Source organism: Phocoena sinus, chromosome 5, assembly GCF_008692025.1.
Source record: "Phocoena sinus isolate mPhoSin1 chromosome 5, mPhoSin1.pri, whole genome shotgun sequence".
NCBI classification, from domain to species: domain Eukaryota; kingdom Metazoa; phylum Chordata; class Mammalia; order Artiodactyla; family Phocoenidae; genus Phocoena; species Phocoena sinus.
In genome coordinates, this window is record NC_045767.1 from 29,691,446 (window position 1) to 29,717,426 (window position 25,981).

Consider the following 25,981-nt stretch of genomic DNA (forward strand, 5'->3'; position numbering starts at 1 on the left):
AAGTCTATCTCAAAATCAGCATAGTAACTGAACTTGCCCTATAATGAAGGTGGATTCAAACAATGATGTGAAGTCTGGTAAGAGCTAATAAACCCTAGCAGATAGTCTAGAAAGGCCACACGCAAACAATATTATACCTCTGAGCTTACAGAAACAGTCAACTCAAGGGATTTACCCCCAGTTCACCATGCTGCCATGGCTTTACCTTCTAAAGTTGCTTTCAGAAATTAAAAAAAATTTTGTATAGCTACTTTTAATGGGAACTCAGATTGATTGATGTACATAAAATATACAAGGGAGTTTATGTCTTATTTATTCCCATTATTATAAATGAAATGAATGACTGAAAATTGTAGACTTTGTGGGTCTTCTTTTCACTGATGAGACCAAGGTATTCCTCCTCTTTATTGCCAATAACCATGTTGACATATTTTTCCTAATTCTGCATATACTGAAACTAAGTGGTTACAAACAGAACCCAGAAACCTAATTTGCATTCTAATGAAATGATCCTAAAATTATTCTTTTTACTGTGGTTTTACCCACTGCTCCACAGTGCAGGTTCCTGTGGGTCTCCTGCTTGGAATGATTCAACGTAGATGATAACCAGAGTTGATTGAGGAATCCTGAAATTGGGGATTCTGATTACTAAAGCAATCTGTATACCAATCTACTGCATGAGTTCCTCTTTATTTACAGTTTGGTAAAGATTGTAGGTGGAGATGTTGCCAGCACATGTGCACAATTGTTCAAACAGCTTTGAAAGAGGAATGAGTGAGAGAGAGAGAGAGAGAGAGTGGTATCCAAGTTCAAATCAGGCAGGCATTTCAGATTTCAAGAGACAACTGAAAAGAGAACATCTGTTAGATCCCCTGGGTTTGAGGACAGTCTGTGTAAGTTTTCGTATCTCTGAGTATGTGCACATAGTGGAGAGGGTGGAGCCTTCCAACCTCAAATCTAAAAAGATTGAGAGATTGTGGAAGGCCCAGATGTGCCAAAGGTCAGAAGGATCAATATACAGACCCTACCATGGGGGGCGGTGGGGGGGTGGGATTCGAATAGAAAACTGCTGCAGAAGGGAAGCCAGTGAGAGGTAAGGAAGTTCCTGAGTAATTAAAAAGTTCAGGATAAGCAAACTCAGTTGCCACGGGGGAAGGAGGTAGGATGGGGGATAAAAAAAAAAAAAAAAAAAGCAGCTGATGTGGTAATTAAGAATTTGGTGAGAGCCTGGGCAGGTCACCTCCTTTCTCAGATCAGAGCCCCATCAGAAATTCTTTCAAGTGTCCTTCTGCGTCGCCAAAGATGACAACAGCAAATCAATAAGTGCTTGAAATGAAAGGGGATGTTGGCGAGCCCCCAGGCTACAGATTTCCCGCTGCTAGCCTTTTCTGAACTCCTAGCGTGCCTTTGCACCGCCTCTCTTAAGAAGAGCTACCTTTTATTCCTATTCTCAGGACGAAGGTAAGTGCTCAGTTAGCATATCTATTAAATGTCGGCTCTACTTCCAGCTCTCGGATCAGGCGGAGAGAGCGCTGCTTCGGTTCACCAGCCAGCCGGAGAGTCAGGAGGAGAAGAGCAGGCTGGCCAGGCCGCCCGCGGGGCCACACACCTCCCGGGCTGGCCCAGCTTCTCCCAGGATTGAGCGCTTCTAAGTCAGAGCTGGAAGGTCCTGTCAGAGCAAAGGGCCAGAGCGATCGCGGCCTCCGGAGCGCTTCTTCCACTTCGTTTATTTACAAACAAGCACAAAATCATTAACAACAGAAAAGGGCCAGCACTCCAAAATTAAAGCTTGGGGTCACCGGAAACTCCGTTCTGAGTTCCAGACCTTGGTCTGTTACCCTTCCAATATTCATCTGTCCCTAATATGTCTTGATTTAACAAGCTTTCCAGAGCCCAACATCAGGAGGAGACGTTTTAATTAGGTAATTCATTAGTGAGTCAATACAGACATTTATATATTCTTTTAGCTCAAGTGGTTAAGTACTAATTTCGAAATGATTATAAAACACCAGAATAGGCAACGCATAGTAATTTTAATTTATATGCAAATCAATTGGTTCATCTTAAATGCCTTTTAAAAAAGTATTGTATTGTAGCATCGGAGGGACGCCTCAAGCCGCCTGAATAGACAATTCGGAAACAAGACCTGGACTGGGAAGAAAATTTAGAACAGCCAACAAATCAATAATGTCTGAGGCAGTTAAACATCTCTAGCCATTGGTATTTACATACTCTCTTGTTGTCAGATAAGGAGCTGGGGAAATTGCTTGCCAGGGTTGAAATCATAATCCAGAATGAAGAAAGTAAATGGTAGCACGCAGGCAGTCACAGGCGGGCTTGAAAATAATACTGTACCTTTCCCAAATCCTAACTCTTGGGTGAGAGTGAGGTGACGGATGTCGCCGCCCCACATCTGTCCTCGGTTTTGCCGAGTTTTGATCACAAACTGCTATGTCCTCTCTGAGCCTCACAATTCGATTCTATTCTAACAGTTCTGTCACTGGCTTCAAAACATTAGAGGGAGGGGCATAATTCAGAATCTCACAAAAATTTTCGGAACCCCATGTAGCCAGCACCACTCTTCCTATGCTAATTTATTTGGAGGGGCGGTGTGCTATGTTTAATCCTCTGTGTCCCACACACATTAAATCTAATCATCAAAAAGACAGAAGGAATGGCTGGGGGAAATGGGCCAGTGCACTGGTTTACTGGAAGGTTATTATCTTTAGACATAGTTCAAAATTTTGGAAAAGTAAAAAGAATATATACTTCCGGGAAAAAAAAATTTTTTTTAAAGATATTCTAGAACAGTGAGTCTCACCAGGCGATCGGCTCCGGAGTTGTTTATGTAAAAGTGTAACATCCTCGAAATTCACTGATACATAAGGCCAGTGTCTCCCCACACCCGGCTCCCAGCCAGGCGATCTGGCCCTTAAGGAGCTGGTACCTTTGATGCTACAATCTTGTTTACATCTGCAAGGCAGGGAATTGCTTGCTTTGGTTGGACGCTCCCTCCACCCCCTTCTAATTTCAAGTAATCGGAATCTAAATACAATCGCCACAGCCCACTCTTCCATTTCTGCTCTGAAGAGGGAAAAACCTGAAATCCACGTCTTAAATCAGCTTGGTGGTCTGTAGCCCCCCAGCACCCTGCCTCTCCGCTGCATGCCTAATGTATTCCCTGGTGGTTCTGGGCATTAATTAGTTGTTTAATAGGAGTATGACTAAAAATGTAAAAGAAGGATTAGGAGCGTGAAACGTATGTCCAGCTCCTTCCACACACTCGAGGAGGGAATGAGAATCATTCTGTAACTTCTATTTCTCCAGGAGCCATTTGCATTTCCCACCAGCTGCTCACTTCAGCTGCACTGGCGCTGGGCGAGGCGAGGACCCAAAAGCTCCGCGCGGTGTCTGCGGCGGCCGGGACTGGGGTTAGCCAGCCCCTGGCGGGCGAGACTCCAGACAGAAGGGGGACGAGGGGAATGTGAGCTTCCCGGAGCCCCTCCATCCCAGCCCTGGTTTGCAAACCTCTGAATCCTGAAAGGGGGGAGGAGGGGGCACGCGCTTATCTGCGCGTCTCTGCAGCGCGGTCCCTTTCTCTTTCCCTTGTCTCTCTGCGCGTCTCTGAATCTTCCCGTCTTCGGTTTTCTCACTCTTTTCCCACTTTTACGTGAGATGCCTCATCCTCGCCTCCAGATGCAGGCGAGGCTGTTCTGCTCCGAGCATCTCTTAATCTCTATAAAATGAAAAGAAAAGAAGGAGGGAGACATTTAACCCATAACTCAGGGGGCTGAGGAGGCAGCAAAAGTCTTTGATGGGCAGAGACAAAAATGTTTTTCTTGGACTACATTATATGGTATGCTGTGACCTTAGATTTCAGTCGTGGGACTTGAAGAAATTTGATTTTCTTGCCTCAGCAAGATTTCAGAAACCAGAAATAGAAATTCTCAGAGACAGAGGAGAAATAAAAGTAAAAACAGCACGTGGGCATTTCCCCCTCATTTCTCTCCCCTTAAATAAAACTGTCTTGAATTTCCACCGGTAAAGAGAGAAAGTTTGAGTTTTCACGGATGTTACGTGGAGGTTAGAAATGGCTTAAAAATGTAGACCTCTCGTCAGTTTTCTTCGTGGCTGAAGAGGCTAACCCGTTCCATAAAATGAGTCCATCTGTCGACTGTTAGCTATTTCAAAGTGAAGGGATTTAGCACTCAAAACAAATTGAGCGAGTTTGTTTGCCTGTTTTTACTGCTAACTCAAATGAATTCAAAACATGGAGTAATTCAAGAAAACACATAACATGTTCCAGACAGCCCCCAAATGTAGGAAAAGCCCAGCACCTATATGGTGACCTAGGTTATTTTGAATGCCAGGCTTTCAAAAATGTATACATTTCACACACGTTCCCTCAATGTCATTATATTTTCTTAAAATTATGAGATTTGGTATACTGATTTAAGAAGAGTAATACAACTTTTACAGGGCATTTTATCCTCTCTTGAGGACCAAAAGGCGGGGACTCTCTAATGGCAGGCCTGGCTGAGTTTTGCTCCTATGCAGGAAATAATATTGGTGGGAATACAGAACTGGGAGCTATGGCTGTTTTCTAACACTTTCCAAAAACATACATTAACAGGACGCCCTTGAGATTAAAAGTACTTTGTCCAATATGCCTGGCAGAAGCCTTCGCACCTGGTCTTCCAGGCGAATCGTGTTTAAAAGTCCTTCCACTCAAAGGCAGGACAGAGCAAAAATATCCTCTCACTACCAAAACACAAGCTCTTGCTGGAAATCGGAAAATCAGGGTTTAAAAGTAGGGCACACTTTTCGGGATTGGGCGGGAGGGTGACCCCTCTAACTTCACACGTTCTTCGATTTTTAGGAGCAAATGTTGATTTGAGGGGAGCTTCCTTCCCCCCCACCATCATCCCTTGCAATTTAATACCATGCTCCCTAGGAACCTTAACCTCGTCATTTTAAAAAATGAGATAGCCGTGACCCGGAGTGAACTTGTTGAGTGTAGGTACAGGAGAGGAAATTCTAGACTCAGTGAACACCCGAGCCTCGTCCAGCGCAATCCCTTCGTGCACACTGGTCAGTGCGCGGCCATCCCCACCTGCGCGCCAACACCGGGTGCTGCGCGTCTGGTCCACCCGCCTTGACCTCGGGCCCGGTGTCCCGGCTGGTGGTGCTGGGCCAGGCATCCCGGCCTCCCCCGGCTGACTAGCCTTGCTCGCTCCCTTCTCGCTGTCTCTCTCCCACCCTCTTCCCAAACCCAGTCACCCCACCGACCCCCCGCTCATCCCCACTTTTCCAAATATCTCCTCAGTCATCCTCTCTCACCCCACCCCGCCTGCCTTCTCTCCAGCCTCCAGTCTCCCCCGCAATCCCTGGTTTCTATGACTTCTTTCGTCAACCCTGCAGGCCTGAAAGAAGGTCACACAGGCACGTTCAAACTCACACCCCACAAGCCTTGCCCCCAGATAAACCCATGTACACTGTTCTTTGTTCCATTTCTTGGGCCACTTTCTCCATCCCTTCCTCCCTACCCGTCTGGGTTTGCCACCCCACCCCCCAGGAGTACGTTTCCGTCTCCCCGACGCCCTTGCGCTCCCCCTCTGATTTATTAGAGCTCCCGGTTTGGCGCAGATTCCTTTTTCTTCTCCTCCTTCCCATCCTCCCTTCTTGTGCTCCTTTCCACAGTGGGAGTGCTTGCGCCTGCGGCTCAGTCGGCTTCTGTCTAAGCGCCCTGCCCGGCTCCCTCTCCTGTTTCGCTCTCCCGGCTCCTTCTCCAGCTCCCGACTCCGCGGCCCGCCGGCCTCCACCTCTATCCCCTGCCCCGTTTCCCGTCGCCCCTGCGGGCTCCCCCCGCGCTCGCCCAAGCGCTGCGCTCGCCCCTTGATCGCCCGCCGCGCTGCCGGCTCGGCTGCCCGCCCGCCCTCCAGCCCGCCACTGTGCAGTGGAGTTTGGTGGAATCTCTGCTGACGTCACGTCACTCCCCACACGGAGTCGGAGCTGAGGGAAGAGAGAGGGATGAGAGCGAGGGAGGGGAGAGAGAGTGCGAGAGCGAGCGAGAAAGCTGGAGAAGAGCAGAAAGAAACGGCCAGTGACGGCTAGATTCCGGAGGCCACTGCGCGCTCTTGGACCCCCTCGGAACTCGGCGCCCTCCGGAGCCTCGCAGCCCTCTCGGCCCGGCTTTCGGGCGTTTGCGGTGCAGCCCGTGCCTCGGTTCGCTGGAAATCTCTCCGGGACGCGGCGGGACGCGGAGACAGCAGCTCTCTCCCGGTAGCCGGTAAGTGGAGGCCGTCTCTCCCACAGGGATGTGAGATAATGCGAGTTTGGAAATTTGTTCCACTTTGGAGAATCTTCACCGTAGGTGATTTGTGGCTCTTGGGGCTGCCTTTCCCCCGAGGTAACGCAGTTGGCAAACAGACCTCGCAAAGCCCTGTTCCTTTCGTCCCCAGTCACAGACGCTAACAATCTACGGGGTGCTGAAGTCGAGTGGGAAGCGAGACCATGGCTGGCATTTAAAAGGAGGTATCTTCCCTTAAATCTTGGTGCCAACACTACAGGGACAAATCCTCAAACTGAGGATTAGCATTGTCAAGATAAAGGGCTCTGTACAAAGTTTCAGCTATTGGAAGATTAGCCCCCTTCCCATTGTTACCAATTGGAAAAAGATTCCATCTTAACTGGCAGTGAGTGACCTCTCAGGCCCAAGCGAATTACCTGGGAGCCAGGCCTGAATGCCAAGCTCACACAATTACTTCGGATTATAAATCCTTTAAATTGATTACCAGTCAATTCCAATCTTGCACTTCAGGAGATACATTTTAAATGGGTGCAGGGGAGAGGACTGTTTTCCAACCGTCCAGCAAGAAAAAAATTATGATTCTAAATCTGAGAAGTATGTTTCTCTTTTTATTACAATTTAATGATTTTACTTTCCTAAGCAGTTTAGAAATCAAACCATCATAGGATAGTGTGATTTTTATTTTACTCTTTTTTTCTATTTGTGCAAGTAGCATGTCTTACTAAACTAAAATTTTAAAGAAATTTACTATCATGAATTAAAATAATATAGGAATTCATACATTCTAAAATATTTTATGAAAAATTTGATTTTGAGAGATTTCCTTGCATTCTTTTTAAGCCATTAATAAGAATTAAAGATGCTTTTAATATCATTTTGGAGGAAATCCATCTAAAAATTCAAATACCAGTTATGTCAAGGAAACAAAGCACTTAAGCAATATTGATTGAGGATTTTTGTTGATGTAACAAAATAAGCATACAAGGTTTCAACAATCAAACCTTCCCTAAAAATGAAATAGCTACTTCATTTATGGCATGTTTTGCTCTAGCTCAGAAAAACTACAGTTAAATTATTCAGGTGCTTTGTTCCTCAAGTTGAGCATGTTTTTCCTCAAGTGTTCCTGAAGCATCGATATTAATTGGTTTAAAAGAAGGCTTAAACTGCTAAAATACAGAACTATGTTAAGCAGTATTTTAATTTCCTTAAATGATTACCCACTGCAAATTAATTTACTGACTAATCTCACTAATTTAGTTCATTGAAAACATATGTTCTTGCCATGTTTATTTTTAAACTTTCCATTAAAGATTTTGTTATAGGGTAACAACTTGAATGGAAAGGAGGGAAATGTGAAAGGATGTGGAATTATTAGGACTATATTTCATTCCTGCAATTTCAGCTTATGGCAGTCAGCAGAAATAATTTTTAAGTAAATTGTTTTATTCCTTAGGGCTTGCCTGCCTGCCTTAGCCAGAGTGGCTCAGGGCGCTCCCATTAGCTGTGTCGTGCTTTTTAGTAAGCTCACAATAGAAAACTCACGTTGGCCAAAACAAGATTGCCTGGCGTATACATTCCAAGCAGGACATGAACTTTTGGGGTGAGAACAACTTCCCAACGGGAAAAGTTGCTCATCTTAATTTGTGAGATTAGCCATTGAAGCCAGTCTCTAAATCCGGCAGCCAAATTTGTCTTGTAAGACTTGCCTTGACAGGGCAAGTTTAAGGATCAGCAGGCAGGAATTGGAGGTCTCTTTCTAAAAATTACCTTCCCCAGATATTTAGACTCGATTCATCTAGTAAGCCTGGTCATTATATGAAGGAGAAAAAAAAAAGCAGGTTTCAGGACTCATTTTGACTGCAAAATAAATCCCCAAGTCATAAGGACATGTAGGAGTGAGCTAAGAAACACGCCTTGACCTTCTTTTCAGTCTTTAGAGAGGAGTTCTTGAAGATTTGTTTTGTATTGCTTTGTTTGGTCTTCAGCACTGAAGCTTGGGATTGGGGGGAGAATGTGTAATAATTGACTGACTTTACACTGAGCTACCCGATTTTTTCTCTTGTATATTTTACTATTAAAAAAAATAAAAACTATTTGCAGTTACCATCTGCAAAGCTCTGGCTACCGGCTAATAATGCAGCCAATTCAGAAGTTAAAAAAAAAAAAAAAGATTATCGAAATGATGATGACATGCAAATTTCCCCTGAAATTATCATAAGTAAACATTTGAAGTCTGGACTAATAAAATCCCATCTGTGTTACTTCATATCGAGTTAGTAGAAAGCTGTGATAATGAATTTTGTAATATCTCATGAACAGACATCTCAATCAGGGACTAATCCTGTGATTTTACTGCAGAATCACTAAATCTGGAGCCGCCAAACTGCTACTTCTGGGCCCCCGGGCCCGCAAGCATCGGCAGAGCCCCCGCCCGCGTCCAGGCTAGCGGGTGGGGGAACCGCCTGGCGGTCCCCATCCCTGGAGCCCCACGCCGCCGCGCGGGGCAGCCCCTCCTCTAGGCAGCGACCTTGGCCAGAGGCCCCTGGGCCCCGGCTCCTTCCAGGAGAGGCCGAGGAGCCGGGAAATGAGACTCCGCCAGAGCCAGACCCCCCAGCTCCCTGCCCAGCCTCCGCCCCTTGCGCAGCCGGGTATCGCCCGCCCCCCAGCCCCAGCCCTGAGTGAGGTGGGCCCTTCCGCCGCCGGCGTACCCTGGGTAGCGTGGAGCGAGGCAGGCGCCGAGATCCAAGGGGCCTGAGGAGCGGGCACCTTTCTTTTCTTCCGTCTTTAAAGCAGCCGCGGCTCTTCTACCCACCCCGACAGAGCCCCTCGCCACCCACCTCTCCCGGTTTGCTCGTAGCGGAGAAGGGGGCGCACGTTAAACGCTTGGCTCGCTGCGTTGTGGCTGGAAATTTGGAGATCTGGTTTGCCGGGGAGGAGAAGGGGGAGAACTGGAGGAGCCGGTCTCTCAGAGCTATTTCTCTGTCCTCGGCGGGCAGTAAACCCTTCGGGGGACGTTTGCCACGCTCTCCTCAATCTCAGTCACTTCACCCCGTTCCCCTGCTCTGTGATCTTAAATCATACTTTAGGGTAAATAAATGGCCGGGTGAGTATCTCCAGGGCAAAGTGTGGCTAAATATGGAAAAGTGGCTCCTGATGGATGAGAGGCCCGAAGCCAGCTCGCTCCTGGAGCACCCTAGGCCTAGGGAGTCCTGTTCATTTCAGAATTACAGAAAATCGAGGGGAACTGTTATCTAGGACAGGAACAAGTTGACTCTGGCACTCTATAAATGTTTACTAGGCTTCAGCTAACGGACAGCCACTGTGCTGGCCTTCACGTGCAACTCTCCAAGGAGAAAGTCCTCTTCACTCATCCCCAAATTTTGTATCTGCTAAGGTTGTCCTCGTGTTCAGACGGGCTTTTAACTCCTGACACAGACTCCCCTGTGAGTAGTTCCACAGCCTAGGTTCCCAGAACACGGTGACTTGATCGGCCAAGAGCTCCTCGACCCATTTGCTGCAACTCTGGAGGCACATTCCCCCGCCCCTCTTTGGTAAACATTCAGATGTCCTGGACCGGGGGCAAGGGTGGGAATGAGGCTGGGCTGCCAGACACTGTCAGGTTCCAGAAACACGCCTGAAACCTAGCACAGACTAGGCGCCTAATAGCTAGTGTAGAAGTCGTCTGCCCCACAGGTAGCCTGCTTTGAGCCCTGCGCGCTCGCCCGCCGCCGCTTCTCACAGCCCTCCTTCTCTTCCGTTTTGCAGATAACGGGGAATGGAGACCAACTGCCGCAAACTAGTGTCGGCGTGTGTGCAATTAGGTAAGAGTCGTTTCTTCCGCCAGGGTCACCCGACGGGAGACCGCGACACGCGAGGGCGGCGAGAGGGCACTGGTCCCGTGGCGAGGCCGCGCGAGGGGCGCTTCCCGGAGGGGCCGGCCAGAGCAGGAAGGAAATCAGAACCAGGACGCCGGTGGCCTCTCCCAGTTGGGGGTTGTGGATAGAGAGGGAGCCTGTCGCCGCGTGTCGAAGCCCCGGGCCTCCGCCTCCCGACGGGAGCTGCTGGCAGCCGGGGAGGCGCGGAGAGAGAACGTCGCCCTGCGCCGGGTTGCCAGAGGGTCCGGGAGACGGGAGTGTCCTCCGCTCTTTCCTCTAACTGGGTCTTTGCTCTTTGTCCCTCTTTCTCCTCCGTCCTGCCTCCCTCTCCCACCCTCCTCGACCCCCCCTACTTTCCGCCGCCATCCGGGGCGTCTCTCTCCCGGCACGTGGGGCTGGCGCGCGTGGCCCAGGCGTGCAGCCGGCGGCCGTTGAATGCCTCTTCCCCAAAGACTCCGAAATCAAAAAGGTCGAGTTCACGGACTCCCCCGAGAGCCGGAAAGAGGGGGCCAGCAGCAAGCTCTTCCCGAGGCAGCATCCCGGCGCCAATGGTAAGGCCGAGAACGAGGCGCAGGCCGCGCGCTGGGCACCAGCCTCCGGTCCTCTGGGGCTCGGGTGAGGCGCACGCAGGCGAGGCCGCCAGACGGGGCGCGCCTGCTCGGAACTTGGCCTCTGGTTGGGATGGGAAGCAGCCGTCCAAGGAACGTTAATTCCTTTCCCCAAATTATACTGCACTCCTGAGACCCATCACCTCTCCCTCTCCCTCTCGCTCTCTCCTGATCATCTCCTGATGTGTGGCCTGATCTGTGCACACCCCCAACCTACCTCTGTGCCGCTAGCTGGCGTGGAAAAGTGGTCCAACAGCGACCTCTGTCGCTCACCACGTCCCACTGCATGCAGCAGCGGCAGGGCCCACCCCGTACCGACGGCCCTCGGCCGCGCCCCTCCCCGGCTTGTGGGCGCGGGGTTTACCGCGGAAGGCCAGCACGCGAGGCTCGGGCTGGCGTAGGTTCGCCCCGGCGGCGAGCTGACAACAACCCTGCAGAGCCTGAGGGCAGCAACTGCGCGCAGCAGCCGAGGGTGGAATGGAGTGGGTGCCCCTGTCGACACGAACCTACCTGTTGTGCTGGTTGCGGGATCTCGGGTTTTGGTAGTGTGGTTGATCGGTTTCACTCTGGACAAGGCAAGGGATATTGCTGCTCAGAGTGTGCAGGCTTGTGTCAAACTTAAGACGTCTCCTACGCACAGATCTTGTTGAATTGAAACGTGTCTTTTAGGTGTGTGTGTGAGAGAGAGAGAGAGAGACAGAGACAGAGAGAGACAGAGAGACAGAGAGGGGATGAGAGGACAACCTTTCCTTTGGAATACATGAAAAACTCAAATTTACCGTTCGTCTATTCTCCGTGTTTTCCAGGCCCCTTAATAAATAAGTGCCTATCCTTAGGAGGTTGTTGACCTTTGATAACGTGAGGAGATAAAGCCCTCACAGTCCTCGGCCCCTAACCCCCTCTTTCCGGATTAAAGTGTAAGGATACAAATGTAATGTGTGCTAGAGGGGAGCGAATTGGGACCCCCCGCCAAGTAAACAAACCGTATTACCGAGAAGAAAACAAAAGCCCCGCACTGGGCTTCCCAGTGAATCGGAGAGAAAAGCATCATTTGTTGGAATAAAACGTCTAAAGTGGCGTGGAGCACAACGGCCTCGACACCGCGCAATATCGCTAAGTCCTCCTGCTGGGCCAGTTAAACGCTCACTTGTCCGGGATTAACCCCATGGGGTTAAATGGGGCCATGTAGAGATAACGTCGGGTGATTTCTGTCATTAAGATTGTGTTAAATTCTTCTTCTGTTTGATAATCGGTCGTAAAAATAAATTATTACACCAGAGTATGTTTGGGATATGGTTAAAAATCAAGAGCAGCGATGACTCCCGGGGAAAATGCTTTGTGCGTGTTCAGCGCCGGCTCCGGCCAGGCTAGGGGAGCTCCCCAGTCTCGCTTCGCACAGCGCGGGCCGACCGCGGCCCAGCCGAGGTTGACATTTCTCGCAGCGCTGGGAGCCGAGAGATGCAAAATGTCTCCTCCCATCCCCACCCCAATCCAGTGTTTTCTTGACCCCAGGAATGGTTTCTGAGGACAGGTGGCTTCCACGAGAGCTTAGGACCCCTTGGAGGGGAAGCCTGAGGTGGGATGGGGGCTTCCTAGGTGGGCAAGGGGCGGCAGAGAGCCGGTGAGTCCTGTCTGCTCCTGTCACCGTTCAGGCAGGCGCTCCTGGGCGTTCGCTTTTGGTAATTAGCAAACAAATAAAGAGCTAGAAATAACAAACGATTGTTTTCTTAACCATTATGTTCAGGCCCGGATTATTTTAGTGCAGGGATAGGCTCTTCCCCACACAGCTAATAGTCTGTTTTCTACTTTTTGGACCGAAGAGGAAAATTGCTGCCCAAACATGTTTAATGCCATTAATTAAGAAGAGACACGTGATAGGAAAAATGCTGAAAATCTTGATTTTATTGGCGTTTAGGGAATGGGATTAGACCAAAAATGTCACACACGAGTGGGCAAAGCCATAGAAGGAAGGTTGCCAGAGTCCCCTTTACTGAGTAGAAGTAAATTTAACTTATGGAATATGCAATCTCCTATCGACAGCCTGCGAAAGAAAGAGAGAAAGAAAGAAAAGAAAAGAAAAAGAAAGAAAGAAAGAAGGAAAGAAAGAGAAAAATGATTTTTTCTCCTTAATTTTTTATAATATTTATTTGCTTTTTTTTTTTGCTTTTAAAAAGAAAAGTGTTTACAATGACATGCGATTTTCGAAAAGGGCCATGCTATTCTATTATTGGCACTATTCTCCCTCATCCCCCCAAAACACGGTGTCCTCATTGAAGACTGAAAACGTTTTCGGAGTTGACGGTGTCGACCTCTGGGAGGCCCGACCTCTGCGTCCCATCGCAAGCGAGTCCCCATCCCCTTGATACCCACAGCCTGGCTAGAACCCCGAAACGGGAGGGGGCAGGGAGTAGGCTGAAGATCCCCTAAAGCCAGGGGTTTGAGAGAGGGTGAAGAGTGGGGTGGCTAGGTATGGCAGGTGAAGAGAGGAAGAGTTGACAAGTTAAACAGCATCCCCCACACAGAAGGGGCAGAGGCCCGCTTAGAACATCCCCCTGGAACAGAGGTCCTTGGCTTTTCCTCGCTTTGGGTGTCCCGAAAGGAGCTCCGTTTGGAGGAACTCAAAAAGTTGTCTTCGCCTTCGGGAAGAGGACGGAATGATCCTCCCCTGTCAATACCTTTAAAGTTTAGGGGCCGTGGCTCTGGATTCGCAGCTGTAATCAACCGAGCTAACGCCTTTCGGTCCCCGCGCCTGGCTTCGCGACCGGACCTGGGGCGGGTACCTTCGCCGGGCCTCCCCCAGCAATGCCATTAATTTTTAAATCGTTTCGGCAGAGCAGTTGGGCTGAAAGTGTTCGACCCGGGCCTCTGGTGCGCGCAGACTTCCTTCCCTAGGGACAGGGACTCCAAGGCCCCGCCGCGACACACACCGTCTCCTGCGGAAGCAGCCGGGTGCCCGTCTTCTTCAGAGCACCCGCGGTAACCCCCGCCGCCTTGGCGGCCGCAGAGCCCTATTCACTCAATCACCAAATGCTTGCGGAGCACATACACCGTGGATTCCTAATGTATCCCCTCCCGCGCCCCCCAAAACAAATCGCCTGGTTTCCCTTCGCCGTTACAGAGCTATTTTAACGCTCACAAGGAGCACCGCGAAAGCAGCCCAGACCACCTCCAGCAAAAGGCAAAATGGTGCTGCGTGGGGAGGCGCTCGGGCCTGAGCGCGGTCAGGAAGAAGTGGGGTGTTTAGAAGGGTGGAGGGCTCTTAGTGCGAAGAGGGGTCAGGGCACCGGGGCGTGCCGCAGAGGCGTGAGGTCTCCGGAAGCGCGGAGCTGGGGAAGGGGAGAATTCCATTTTTTTTCTACCCACACCCCACGCCACGCCAAATCTGCAGCTTATCGGTAGAAGCTGCCTCTCCTTTCTGTGTGGGTTTTTTTTCCTCCCAAGAGGGGAAGTTGTCCAAAAGTAGTCAGTCCCAGCGGATTCCCGCCCGCACAGTAGTCTTTACAGGTCGTGTTCCTCGGTACTGACGCGGTGCGCGCTCAAAGTTTCGCGAGGCTGGCTCGGCTGTCATCCCGCACCGCCCGCTGTTAATATATGCAGCAGTTGTTAGAGCGACTCGGGGGAGAAGGAAATGTATAACGAAAGCTTATTCGTGAGCAGGAATATACTAATGGAACAATCTGATGTCTTCTTAATCCTATGTAAAAAGCTTTGTCGTCTTCCTAATATTGACTGAATGGGTAATTAATGGCTCTTCATCTAGGCGAATACCCTGTAATCCAAAGATAGGCAAAAGACAACAAGCCCAAGGTAGAAGACAAAAGGCCCAACTGCGGCCGCCACCCTCCTTCCTCCCACCCCCCTGCTCAGCGTCTTCAAATGGGAAAGTTTCCTCTCAGGAGAAAAAGGCAAGAGTGGGAGAATATACATACCTTTCCTGGGCTAGACTTAATCACAGAAGCTGGCCGCCCCGCTCAGTTCTCCACTACTCCGTCTTTCCCCCACCAGTCCTTCCCTCCGCTTTTCTCTCTTCTCCATTCCTCTAGAAAGTCTCCCCCATTGTGGCCCTGACCAGCACCTTTTCCCCCAAGGCACCCATCTTTCATTTAAGGAAGTGATTGATAAAGAGGACCAACATACAAAGTCCTCAGAAGGCTCAGGCAAAGGATTGAGCTCCTTTCTGATCCTGAGGACGCTCCTTTCTTTTACAACTTAAGGCAGACAGTCTGTGAGGACTAAGGTAGTTGGGAAGGGAGGGAAGAAATGAATAGAAGGAGAGAGAGCAGGCAAAATTACGTGTATGTGTTAAACAGCGATAGGGAGTGATGCAGTAAACTTCATTGTGAGGATGTGACATGAAGAGTGCCCAAGATTCTCCCAGCATGTTTTTAACAGGCTGACATTTTAATTTAAACCTTTAGAAGTAATATATTACTTGGGTTACGACAATGAGGTGGGTTCCTTTTTTTTTTTTTTGTCAGCTGACAGTTTTTAAAATATTATTTCACTAGGGAAATAAAAGCTTCATCTCAGATTATAGGTGGGTATTTTTGGATTTATGTGATTTATGGTCACCATGACAACTAATGCTGAATGTTAGCTACCAGCATGTCTGGGAGAAGGAAGACAGAAAGAAGGGGAACAAGAGAAATAGAAAGGGAGACGGGACATGAGCTGAAGAGGGAAAATAGAGAAAAGAGAAAGAGGAGCATTTCAATCCACTTTTTTTTTTTTAAGTAACTTTAGTCAGTCCCTTGTCATTTCTATCTCTCTGGACCTAGATGTTGATGTTTATCTCATTCCTCTATCTCTCTCTTACCTCTATACACAAATATACCGTTCTCTTTATTTTACTTTTCCACGACTAGCTGCAGTTCAACGATTAAATGAGCGCCTAATAAACCTGTAGCATTAACAGGCTGATGTGAAAAGGCATTACAGCACGTGGGTTTAGTGATTGCAGTAGTCCTCCCACCTCCCCGAGCCCCCTCGAATCTCTCGCTCTTCTCTCCACCCGCCAGTGTGGGGTGAAGAGAACCGTCCAGCAGCCAGCTATCCCAAACTTGAAGCCACAGTGTGGGAATGGAAATATGGGGACCATTTGCAGGGACCCAGAGAAGGCGGATGTTGCTCAGTACCTCTACAGACTTCTGATTCCGAAAAGAATCCGCCACTTTTTACAAACCTGCACTTTTTTATTCCATTTAGGGAATGGGGGAGGCGGAATCAGCCACAATAAAGCCTTTAATTTCTGGGTGCTTCGGCTTCGTGACTGGGGTGGGGGGAGGACAGTGAAGGGGCCCTTTCCAGCTTGATTTGCGGGCAGAGAAAAGCCAGGCAGGGGAAGGAGGGGAGGCAGAGCCACTTCACCGGGCAAGGTGCAAGGTCTCCCTCTGACCTCTGCGCCTAACACCGCACGCTCACGCATACACACACTCACGCCTGTCACGTGCCTCCGACCTGAGTCCGGGCGGGTCTCGTCCTTGAGCTGGCCTGGATGGGAGCGAGACTACCACCCCTCTACGGCCTGACAGCGCAAGGAGACATCTAACTGAACCATCTTCCAGGTGAGCTTTGAGGACAGATTTTTTTTTTTTCTTCCAGAAGTCAAGGGTCACTTGGTTGGGTCCCAGTTCATATCCCGGCCGCCACAGCCGAGAGTTTGGCGGCGCTACCCAACCCATTCTCTCCGCAATGGCCAGAGGGCCTTTGTGCAACTAACCCTGAAGAGTGTGAAATTAAATAAGACCTTAAGGCTGGTAATCGGTGGCAAATACCAGCTCAAAACACGCCTGACCCCGTGTCACACATTTCCCTCCTCAAGGGTCTTTCTTTGAAAGAATAAGCAAGAAAACCCGATTGAGACGATCCCTGATTTCTTCTGAGTGGAAAACCCAAAGCCGCGCTCGGCTTCCTGTCCTTTCCCCACCGCAGCTGTGCAGCACCTCCAGCTTCCCTGAACCGACCATGCTGGGTTTTTTCTGAATTGGCAATTTCTGTGATGGAGGCTGAAGTCATAGTAATTTCTAGGACCAGTCAAAGAAGAGTGGAGGACAGGCGGGTAACAGTAGCTCTGAACTAACAGAATACCCAAGGTTCCCTTACTTCCAGCTCCTTTGTCATCTGTATTGCCTATACATTTGCACCCACAGGTTTTTTGTAGATTAAATCTAAAAATTGCCCACCACCACTAGAGTTTTAAGTGAAAAATGTTTCTTCATTCCCCACTACACACTTGCTTTTCCTCATCTAGACTTTTCATGTTGGAGCACTCCTACCACCGGTGGAGTGAACGCTGTTGGGGCTGGAAAGGGTATCACCCAAACTCAGAGTGTGTGAAGTGATTAGAAGATTAGGAGAGAGTTGAAACTCTGGCTAGAAAAATGCAAAGAAATACCTCCCTGGCTCAGTTGGGGTTTTTCTTGGGAGGGGGGGATATATTATGTATGTGTATTTCTATCTATAGATAGATATATGCATATGTATATATGATTTCATTTTTGCTTAACCAGAGTTCTTCAAGTAATTTGTCTTTCTTTATTCTCCACTTGACTTTGCAATGGATCGATATAGTTTAAGATACCTTATCTTTTTAGGCTTTCAGGCTGATCACCAGCATTTCCACACTTTGGCACTATGGGGAGCTGTCACTTGCCCTTGGATTTTTCACCCACTTTGGAGGCTGGTTTAGGTCCTTCATACTGTATTTGCCTTGAGGAAAGTTCTGTTAGTCAACAGAGCCAAAGAGCTTAAATCAAAATTCCATGGGTTTAATGAGAGATGGGCTTAGAAATCTACATGGCTCTGTGGAGCTTCTCAGCTCTTCTGAGTAAGGAGTTTTGAAAACCACTCAGAGCCTCCACCAAAAATTGCAACTCCAGGGTTTGAATGTTGAAGAGACAAGGAAAAAAGTATGCTCACTATGGAGGAGAATCTTTCATTCTTTGATGTGATTGAGTTTCTTTGTGATACGAAGGCTTGAGTGTATGGTATTGTGGGGATTGCAGCTATGCTGAGGTTTAAGAGAAGATACTAGAATATGATTAGTAAGCACATTGGGCAGAAAAGGGCTGGATTCATATTGACTTACTTATAGGTCATCAGCTGGCAGTGCAATGGGAGGAAATAATTTACTTTACACATATACTTTATGGTCTTGGGGGAATTCGAGGAAATTCAATAAGAAAATGATGAGAAACATTTAAAACCCTTATTTAAAAGACTTAAGCAAATTAGTGTCTTATCAGATTAAAAACCACTACAAATGTAAGAGCATTGTCTTCGGTGAAACACTGGGGGGTCTGAGAAGGAGATTCTCCACCAAATCTCAGGGATAAAATGCATCATTTAAGCACCAGATAATGAGCAGAATGTAAATTAATTTAACCTTCTTTACCAACAGGCTGCTTATGTAATATGTATAATTTAGTGATAAGATTTCAGGACCTAATATAGCTGGATGTATGAGCCTCAGCTAATGCAGACCTGTCACATGAGGATGTGTTCTGCTCTAAGCAGGTGTGTGTATGCATGGAATGGGGTTAACTGGAATAAAAGGTTAAAACCAGAAATGCTGATTTAAAGCTTCCTATGAAGAAAGTTCCTCCTTGTAGCTAAATTCTTCTTAAAGTGGCATGATACTTTGGGGAGAGACTGAAGAATTCTCATTTGGTTCTTGGACTGCTCTCAAGCTTGTTTAAAATGGGGGAGGAGTTGCAGATATGGTGGGGGGGAGGCGGGAGCAGGGCAAAGGAGAGACACATAGGTTACAAACGTATTTGTAGTCTGCTTCGTCCACTCTGCCTCAGATTGAAAAGTTTCCCAATCTTGGGAACAAGGACAAGTAGGGAGTTTTCTGAAGATACCTCATACTGGCGTTGCAAATCATTGACTGTAATGTCAAACAAATACACATTCAGGGATGATAACACTAACTCCACAATAAAGCAATCGTCAATGCAGAAACCCAGGGGAGATTAGTTTGTGCTCTCCAGCTGACCTAAGCCGGAGGACAAAAGGACTTTCACAAATTATTTTGAATGATAACTTTGAATTTCTTTCTTTAATTTCTTTGGAAATAGAGCTGTAAAGATTTAGATGTCCCCAAAGGTGTTTTTTCCTTTTGTTTTAAATAAATGAACAAGGCTTTGCTTTTCCTTGCTGAATGTTCTCCTAGGCTTTTGCCCACAACCTACTGCCTCTGCCTGCTTGGACTCCACCAATTCAAGACAGCCTGGAGCTCCTAGGAATAGAAAATGACTTAAAAATTATCCTTGAAATTGGTTATTTGGCAACATTCTTAATTGTATGGAAATTCATTAAAGCATATTTTATATATAATTAGCTCAAGGTTGTTGATTCTACAGGCTTTATGGGTTTGAATCTGGTAACAAAGTAAACAAGAGAGTTGAATTTAAAGCGTGGCTCTCTCGGGCTAGGATGAGCTTAATACAGTGTATAAGGAATTTGAAAGCTCTAGGATATGTGTCTTAATCAATGTTAAGTAGAATGGATAAGCTTTCAGCATTTTGAAAATGCTGGGTTAGGGTTTCTAGTCTATTGTGTGTTTTCTGTCTGGGGACTAATAAGCATTACAGAGAACGTGATCTGAGGCGACTTTTTATTCTTGTGTAAATCCAGAGTGAACCACCAAACAGTTGTTCGTTTAAAGTCAAGGTAATTTTCTTTTGACGGATCCATTTGCTTCTCGATTTCTAATTTATTAGCCTCTCTTGGCTCTGTTTTCTTTGCAATTAAAGTAAAGCTTCTTCAGATTAGCTCCGCAGCATTCACTTGACAGACTGTTTGGAAAATTTAAGATCGGAGAGGTGATTTGTTGGTGTTCTGAAATTTTTCTGGTTTTAAGTAGCATGTCTCCTCTCCATACGGGGGAGAAAAACACCTCTCGGTAGGAAATGAATGTAGTGAGACACAAAAGGAAGGAGGGGAAGGTGGCTGGGTGTCTTGTTGATCCTTATACCTCTCAGCCTTCGATCTTTCCGCTTCTTTCTGACGAGCCTTTTACTCCCAGCCGCATATTTCCACCTCCCCACCAGAACTAAAAGCCGGATCGTCTTTGGCCGGGCCGGAGCAGAATTCCCGGGAGCCGCCGGGTGTAGACTCGGCGGGCACAGCGAGGTATTAGCCCGGCCCCGCACAGCTGATAGGTGCAGACAGGACTGTCCCTCGGTCGCGGCTCGGGGGCTCCTGATTGGTGCGGAGTCACGTCACTCCAGCCGGCGAAGGGTCTGGGAGGAGGCGGGGAGGGTTGGGGAGGGCAGCGGCCGAGTGACGTCTCGGCACCAGGAAGCCCGCCTCTGGTTTTAAGATGTTAGGCCAACAGGGAAGCTCGGAGCCGCAGAGCTGGTCCGTCGCTCGCCTGGGTGCTGGGACCTGAGCTGCGGCGAGGCCGGGCTCGAGCTCGACCGCCCGAGGGAGTGTGCGTGTGCGCACCGCGGAGGGTGCGCCCAGAGGCCCGCGCCGCTGCCGCCGCCGCCGCCGCAGGAGATCTAATAACAGCTACCTGTCCCTGTCACTCTTGACACTTCGCTGTCAGGGCTGCCGCGCGGGGGCGGGCAGAGCGCAAACGGCGGCGTTAGCTTTCCTTATTGGAGGGGTACTGGAGGGAGGGAGGGAGGGAGGGAAGAAAGGGGTCTTTGCCCACTTTTGTTTCGCTTTGGAGCTTGGAAGCCTGCTCCCCAAAGACGCTCCGAACCGTGCTCTCCTACCCACATCCCCATGTCTCCTTTGGCCCGCTGACTTTCGGCCGCCGGACCCTTTCGCTTGAGCCTTCCGAAGGGGACTGGGACGGCTCGGCTCGAGGACTCTGCCGGGGTTGTGTTCCCTGCTCTGCCCGCGGCGGCCACCGCGAGGAAACTCCGCGCCTAGAGCGGGAAGCGGAGCAGGCGGCGGCGGCGGCGGCGGGGCTTCGGCCGGGCGGCAGCACAGGACTCGTAGGGCGGCGCGCTCCTTCGCCCGGGCTTCGGCCGGGCGGCAGCCCAGGACTCGTAGGGCGGCGCGCTCCTTCGCCCATGAACTGCATGAAAGGCCCGCTGCACTTGGAGCACCGAGCAGCAGGGACCAAGCTGTTGGCCGCCTCCTCGTCCTCCTCCTGTCACCATCCCCAGCCGCTGGCCATGGCTTCGGTCCTGGCTCCCGGTCAGACCCGCTCCCTGGACTCTTCCAAGCACAGGCTGGAGGTGCACACCATCTCTGACACCTCCAGCCCCGAGGCCGCAGGTAAGGCGCCGCGTGGCCCCGCGCCGCTCGGCCCTTCTCGCCCGCGAGGAAGTCGGCCCCTCCTGGGGGAGGCGTGGTGGGAGTGGTCCTGTAGCCCGCTCCCCTTAGAACTTCTGGAGCCAGGGTTGTGTTGACCCCTCGTCCCGTTCGCTCTGCCTTGACTGCCCGGCTGGGGTGGCGCGATCCACGCGGGCAGTTCTGCCGCCCTCCCTATTCCGACCCTGGCCTCCTTTCTGTTTTTTGGGTCACAAAAATCCCAGTATCTCCATTCGAAGACCTTCAGAGGCCGCTCCCCGAGCCCCCATGCGTCCCCTGTTCTGCTCTCGGCTTTCAGCTACCAAGAAGCTCCGCTTGTTAGAAAAATATTCGTGAAACTACGCCTCAGAAGAACAGGCGGTTTTCCTAAAGGGCAGAGGAACTTGGGTGCCTCGCCGAATTCCGAAGCCTACTTTTCCTAGCCTTCCGAAACCGCATCGAAATCTGAGCTTTTTACGAGGGGGTTCTGTAAAACGCGCGCGTGTGGGTGTCCCGGGAGATTTGGTGTGTCCACGCAGAAGCTTATAAATATACCTGAAAGCACAGGCTATAAAAATGACTGTGCCGTCGCAGTGAGATAAACGTGTAAATAAAACGTGCGGTGCTGGGGGAAGAGAGGCGGTGGGGCGCACACACCCACACTCACGTCTGCACACCCCGCAGACGCAGCTCTTTCCCTGGCCCGGAGCGGCCGCTCCACACCCTCCTCCCCCGCCAGGCAGCCCAGCTCTTCCGCAGCCTCTGCCGCCTGGTCCAGTTGGCGTTCGCGGGTAGCAGGTGGGCATGCTGACGGGGACCTCTGTGTGTTTCGTTTTCAGAGAAAGATAAGAGCCAGCAGGGAAAGAATGAGGACGTGGGCGCCGAAGACCCGTCCAAGAAGAAGAGGCAACGGCGGCAGCGGACTCACTTCACCAGCCAGCAGCTGCAGGAACTGGAGGCCACTTTCCAGAGGAACCGCTACCCGGACATGTCCACGCGCGAAGAAATCGCCGTGTGGACCAACCTTACGGAAGCCCGAGTCCGGGTAGGAGCCCTCACGGAGGCTGGGAGGGCTAGCGGGGAGGGCGTTGCGGGGATGCCGGCCCTGTAGCCCGGGAGAGAGTGTGGAAGGCAGCGCTGTCCGGGAGGGCTCGGGTGGGTGCCTTTGCAAAGGCAGATGGCCTCTCACGGCGGCCCCAGTTGCGAGGTTACAGCTCCCTCTTCCGAGACTGGCCGCGGGCCTGGCGCAGGCGCCGGGAGCGGCTCCGGCTCCACGCCCCGACCCACTGCGCGCTCCCAAACGCGGCCGCGTGCATTCCCCTACACAGGGCATTGTGTTCCCGGCTTGTATTCGCCAGACGAGCGCTAATAAGATCCGTCCCAGGCCAGGAGCCGAGGACAGGCTCCAACCTGAGCGCCTTTAACAAGGAAAACCCGCCTGAGACACGCAGGGGTTTGCCCTCCCTGGAAAACTTCCGCGCCAGGCCTAGCCCGGCCCTTTCTCTCCTCTGCTCTCCCTCCTTACACAGTCTTTGCGGTTTTTCTGCCATTCAGATCTCTTCCACACCCTATCCCCTGGTTTTGTGATCTGCGGAAGCAGTTTTAATACACAACTGCTACCTTGCCGGTCCTCTTAGAAAGAAAAGAAGAAAGACTTTTCGGTTTGGTTTATCTTTTCTCAGGAGACTGTTACTCACACCCTTCCTCCCAATCATAATAGTTTTATTAAAGAAAGGGCTTACCTTTGTAGCAAATCTGTACTTTATGGATTGGCAAAAATGAACTTAAATTACCCAATATCCTGGTTTGTGCTGGTCGGTGGAAAACTCCAAATTTGTTAGGATTCTGGAAGCAGAAAACAAGCATAGCAGGAGCCAGAGGCTTTGCTGTTAAAAAAAAAATGATCTGGATAGAAAAAGAGCCCCCAGTTAGAGCTGAGAAAACAGAAGAAAACACTCTAGCAATAATGATGAAATGAGACCAAAATGCACTCCCAAAGCCGAGAGACCGAAGGCACTCTCTGAGTGGCATGTGTGTAGGGAATGAGGCTGTGCTAGTGGATAAATGAGCCAGGTTGAAGTTGGAAATGGTTTTAGTTTAACAGCGCAGAGCTACGGCTCAGGCCCGGACCGCGTGTTTTTTTTGCACAAGGTCAGTTTTTCGTAGCTCTCACACGCATCTGGGGATCGGGCCTCGCACGTACTCCTCTCGCCTGGGCAAAGTTTAGACGGCCCAGGGTAGAAATGGCAAGTAATTAAAATGAAAACACAATCTATGGGGTCTCCAGAATCCTTCGGAAAACCCTCCCCCACCCCCTCCGACTCCTCAGCAGTCCCTTCCAAGTCCCTGCCGCCGCAGCGCTGCTCTCAGGCTCCCTGGGACTACCTCCTTCCAGGCCCGCTGCTTGTCCAGCCGAGTGGGCAGTGAGGCGGCCTTTTTATAGCTGTCGGGTGCAAAGAGGAAGGGGGATAAAAAGGAAATCGAGAATGAAAGGGAAAAAGGAGGGGAAAAAAAAAAAGCGGATTAGATGGCTAGGCCTGGCTGAGATGTGTAATGTGAAACATCATCGGTGTCAGCTCGGAAATCTCGGGTCAGGCCTTGCTCCAATACACAATAGCCGCCGTCTGGGGCTACGGGCGGGCCCGATGTGGATTGAGAATGGGGTTGCGTCTGGGCCACCGGACACGGGTGGGGGCTGGCGGGGCTGGGCGGCCGCCCGCAAAGCCCAGCGACTAGGCCGGGCCCGGCCGGAGCAGCGCCGGGCGCGCGGGTCTGGCCTGGGGTGGGCGGAGGGTATGAAGGACTGGAGCGAAGGGAGGGGAAGGCTGCAAAGCGACTCTTCCCGGGTTCCCGGAGATTTACACTCCAGGCTCGTGGAGTTTAATTAGCTGTCGGGGAGGTGGTCTTTTACTTTTTATTTGGTTATTTTGCTAGGCGAGGAAGGGGGTCGTGGCCTGGCGCCTGTTGAGGGCGCACGTTCCGTGGAGTAGGGGGCGGCGGTGGAGATTCGAGAGGGGAGGAGGAGTTGTGGGAGAGAGAGCGGGCCTCCCAGCCCCTTGCCCTCATCACTGTGGCTTTGGAATGCAAGCAAGTTTGCAAGGTGGCCGGGGAAGGGTTGGGCGGAAAGCCCGCTGCTCTGAGTTTATTTTGCAGTAAGTGTTTTTGGACCCTGAGGAGGACGTGGGTTAGTGAATAAGCCACTCGCAGGCCGCCAGGCGGTGTGCTGGGGTTTGTGGCGCAACTCAGAGCCTGGGCTCGCAGGCCTGAACCGGCCTGGCCCCCTGCGTTGGGACGGGGCTCTGGCAGCTGGGGGCATGGGGCAGTGGGGTGGTGGTGGGGGAACTGTGGCGGGGAGGGTGTGCGGGTTTGTGTTCGAGCAGGGGTGGTTGCTGGTGCTTTCCCGGATCTAGGTTTTACTAATCCGATCTGTGGCGTCTGTTTGCTCCCTTGCCCTCCACCCCCAGGTTTGGTTCAAAAATCGCCGGGCCAAATGGAGAAAGCGGGAACGCAACCAGCAGGCCGAGCTGTGCAAGAATGGCTTTGGGCCGCAGTTCAACGGGCTTATGCAGCCCTACGACGACATGTACCCGGGCTATTCGTACAACAACTGGGCCGCCAAGGGCCTCACGTCGGCCTCCCTGTCCACCAAGAGCTTCCCTTTCTTCAACTCTATGAACGTCAACCCCCTGTCATCCCAGAGCATGTTCTCCCCACCCAACTCCATCTCGTCCATGAGCATGTCGTCCAGCATGGTACCCTCAGCGGTGACCGGCGTCCCGGGCTCCAGCCTCAACAGCCTGAATAACTTGAACAACCTGAGCAGCCCGTCGCTGAATTCCGCGGTGCCCACGCCCGCCTGTCCTTACGCGCCGCCGACTCCTCCGTACGTTTATAGGGACACGTGTAACTCGAGCCTGGCCAGCCTGAGACTGAAAGCAAAGCAGCACTCCAGCTTCGGCTACGCCAGCGTGCAGAACCCGGCGTCCAACCTGAGTGCTTGCCAGTATGCCGTGGACCGGCCCGTGTGAGCCGCGCACTGCGCCGGGATTCTAGGACCGTGCCAGATAGGGCAGCTCTGCCCTTGTTGAAAGACTGGGAATTACGCTAGAAGGTCGTGGGCACTAAAGAAGGGGAGAGAGAGAGAGAGAAGATATAGAGAAAAAGGGAAACCACTGAATTAAAGAGAGCTCCTTTGATTTCAAAGGAATTTCCTCAATGTCTGACATCTTTCACTAAAAAGTATTTCCAACAGTTGCAAGGACACACACAAATGTTTGACTGGATATGACATTTTAACATTACTATAAGCTTGTTATTTTTTAAGTTTAGCGTTGTTAACATTAAAATGACTGAAAGGATGTATATATATCGAAATGTCAAATTAATTTTATAAAAGGCAGTTGTTAGTAATATCACAACAGTGTTTTTAAAGGTTAGGCTTTAAAATAAAGCATGTTATACAGAAGCGATTAGGATTTTTTGCTTGCGAGCAAAGGAATGTATATACTAAATGCCACACTGTATGTTTCTAACATATTATTATTATAAAAAAATGTGTGAATATCAGTTTTAGAATAGTCTCTCTGGTGGATGCAATGATGTTCCTGAAACTGCTATGTACAACCTACCCTGTGTATAACATTTCGTACAATATTATTGTTTTACTTTTCAGCAAATATGAAAAAAAATGTGTTTTATTTCATGGGAGTAAAATATACTGCATACAAATTGGTCTGGATTCTTTCTGCCCTCCTCTGTCGCCTGGCCAGGGTTTCTCAGTCACTGCTTACTAAACAAACCAGTTCCCTCTGCCTGCCTAGTTAAATACACAAGGCAGCAGTACTTATTTAAATTTGGTAGAAATAAATTATAGTCATTCATCAGAAACTAAAAAGAAAAAAGAGGTACTCTCAGAAAAAAAAAGGGGGGGGTGGCTG

At 50.1% G+C, this 25,981-nt stretch overlaps 1 protein-coding gene across 3 annotated transcripts; it reads left to right on the forward strand.

Annotated features, from left to right (window-relative positions):
- Window positions 1–885: 885 nt before the first annotated feature.
- PITX2 (paired like homeodomain 2) lies at window positions 886–25,775 on the forward strand. 3 transcript variants are annotated; one of them, XM_032631718.1, is made up of 6 exons: window positions 886–1,093; window positions 4,880–6,289; window positions 10,076–10,131; window positions 10,599–10,736; window positions 21,884–22,089; window positions 24,509–25,775. In XM_032631718.1, exons 3-6 carry the CDS (start codon window positions 10,086–10,088, stop codon window positions 25,070–25,072), a joined length of 954 nt encoding a protein of 317 aa, XP_032487609.1. In that variant the 5' UTR covers window positions 886–1,093; window positions 4,880–6,289; window positions 10,076–10,085; the 3' UTR covers window positions 25,073–25,775. The 3 variants fall into 3 exon arrangements, with proteins under 3 accessions (XP_032487609.1, XP_032487610.1, XP_032487608.1); XM_032631719.1 differs by lacking the exon at window positions 10,599–10,736; XM_032631717.1 differs by lacking the exons at window positions 886–1,093; window positions 4,880–6,289; window positions 10,076–10,131; window positions 10,599–10,736 and adding an exon at window positions 20,449–21,029.
- The last annotated feature ends 206 nt before the right edge of the window (window positions 25,776–25,981 follow it).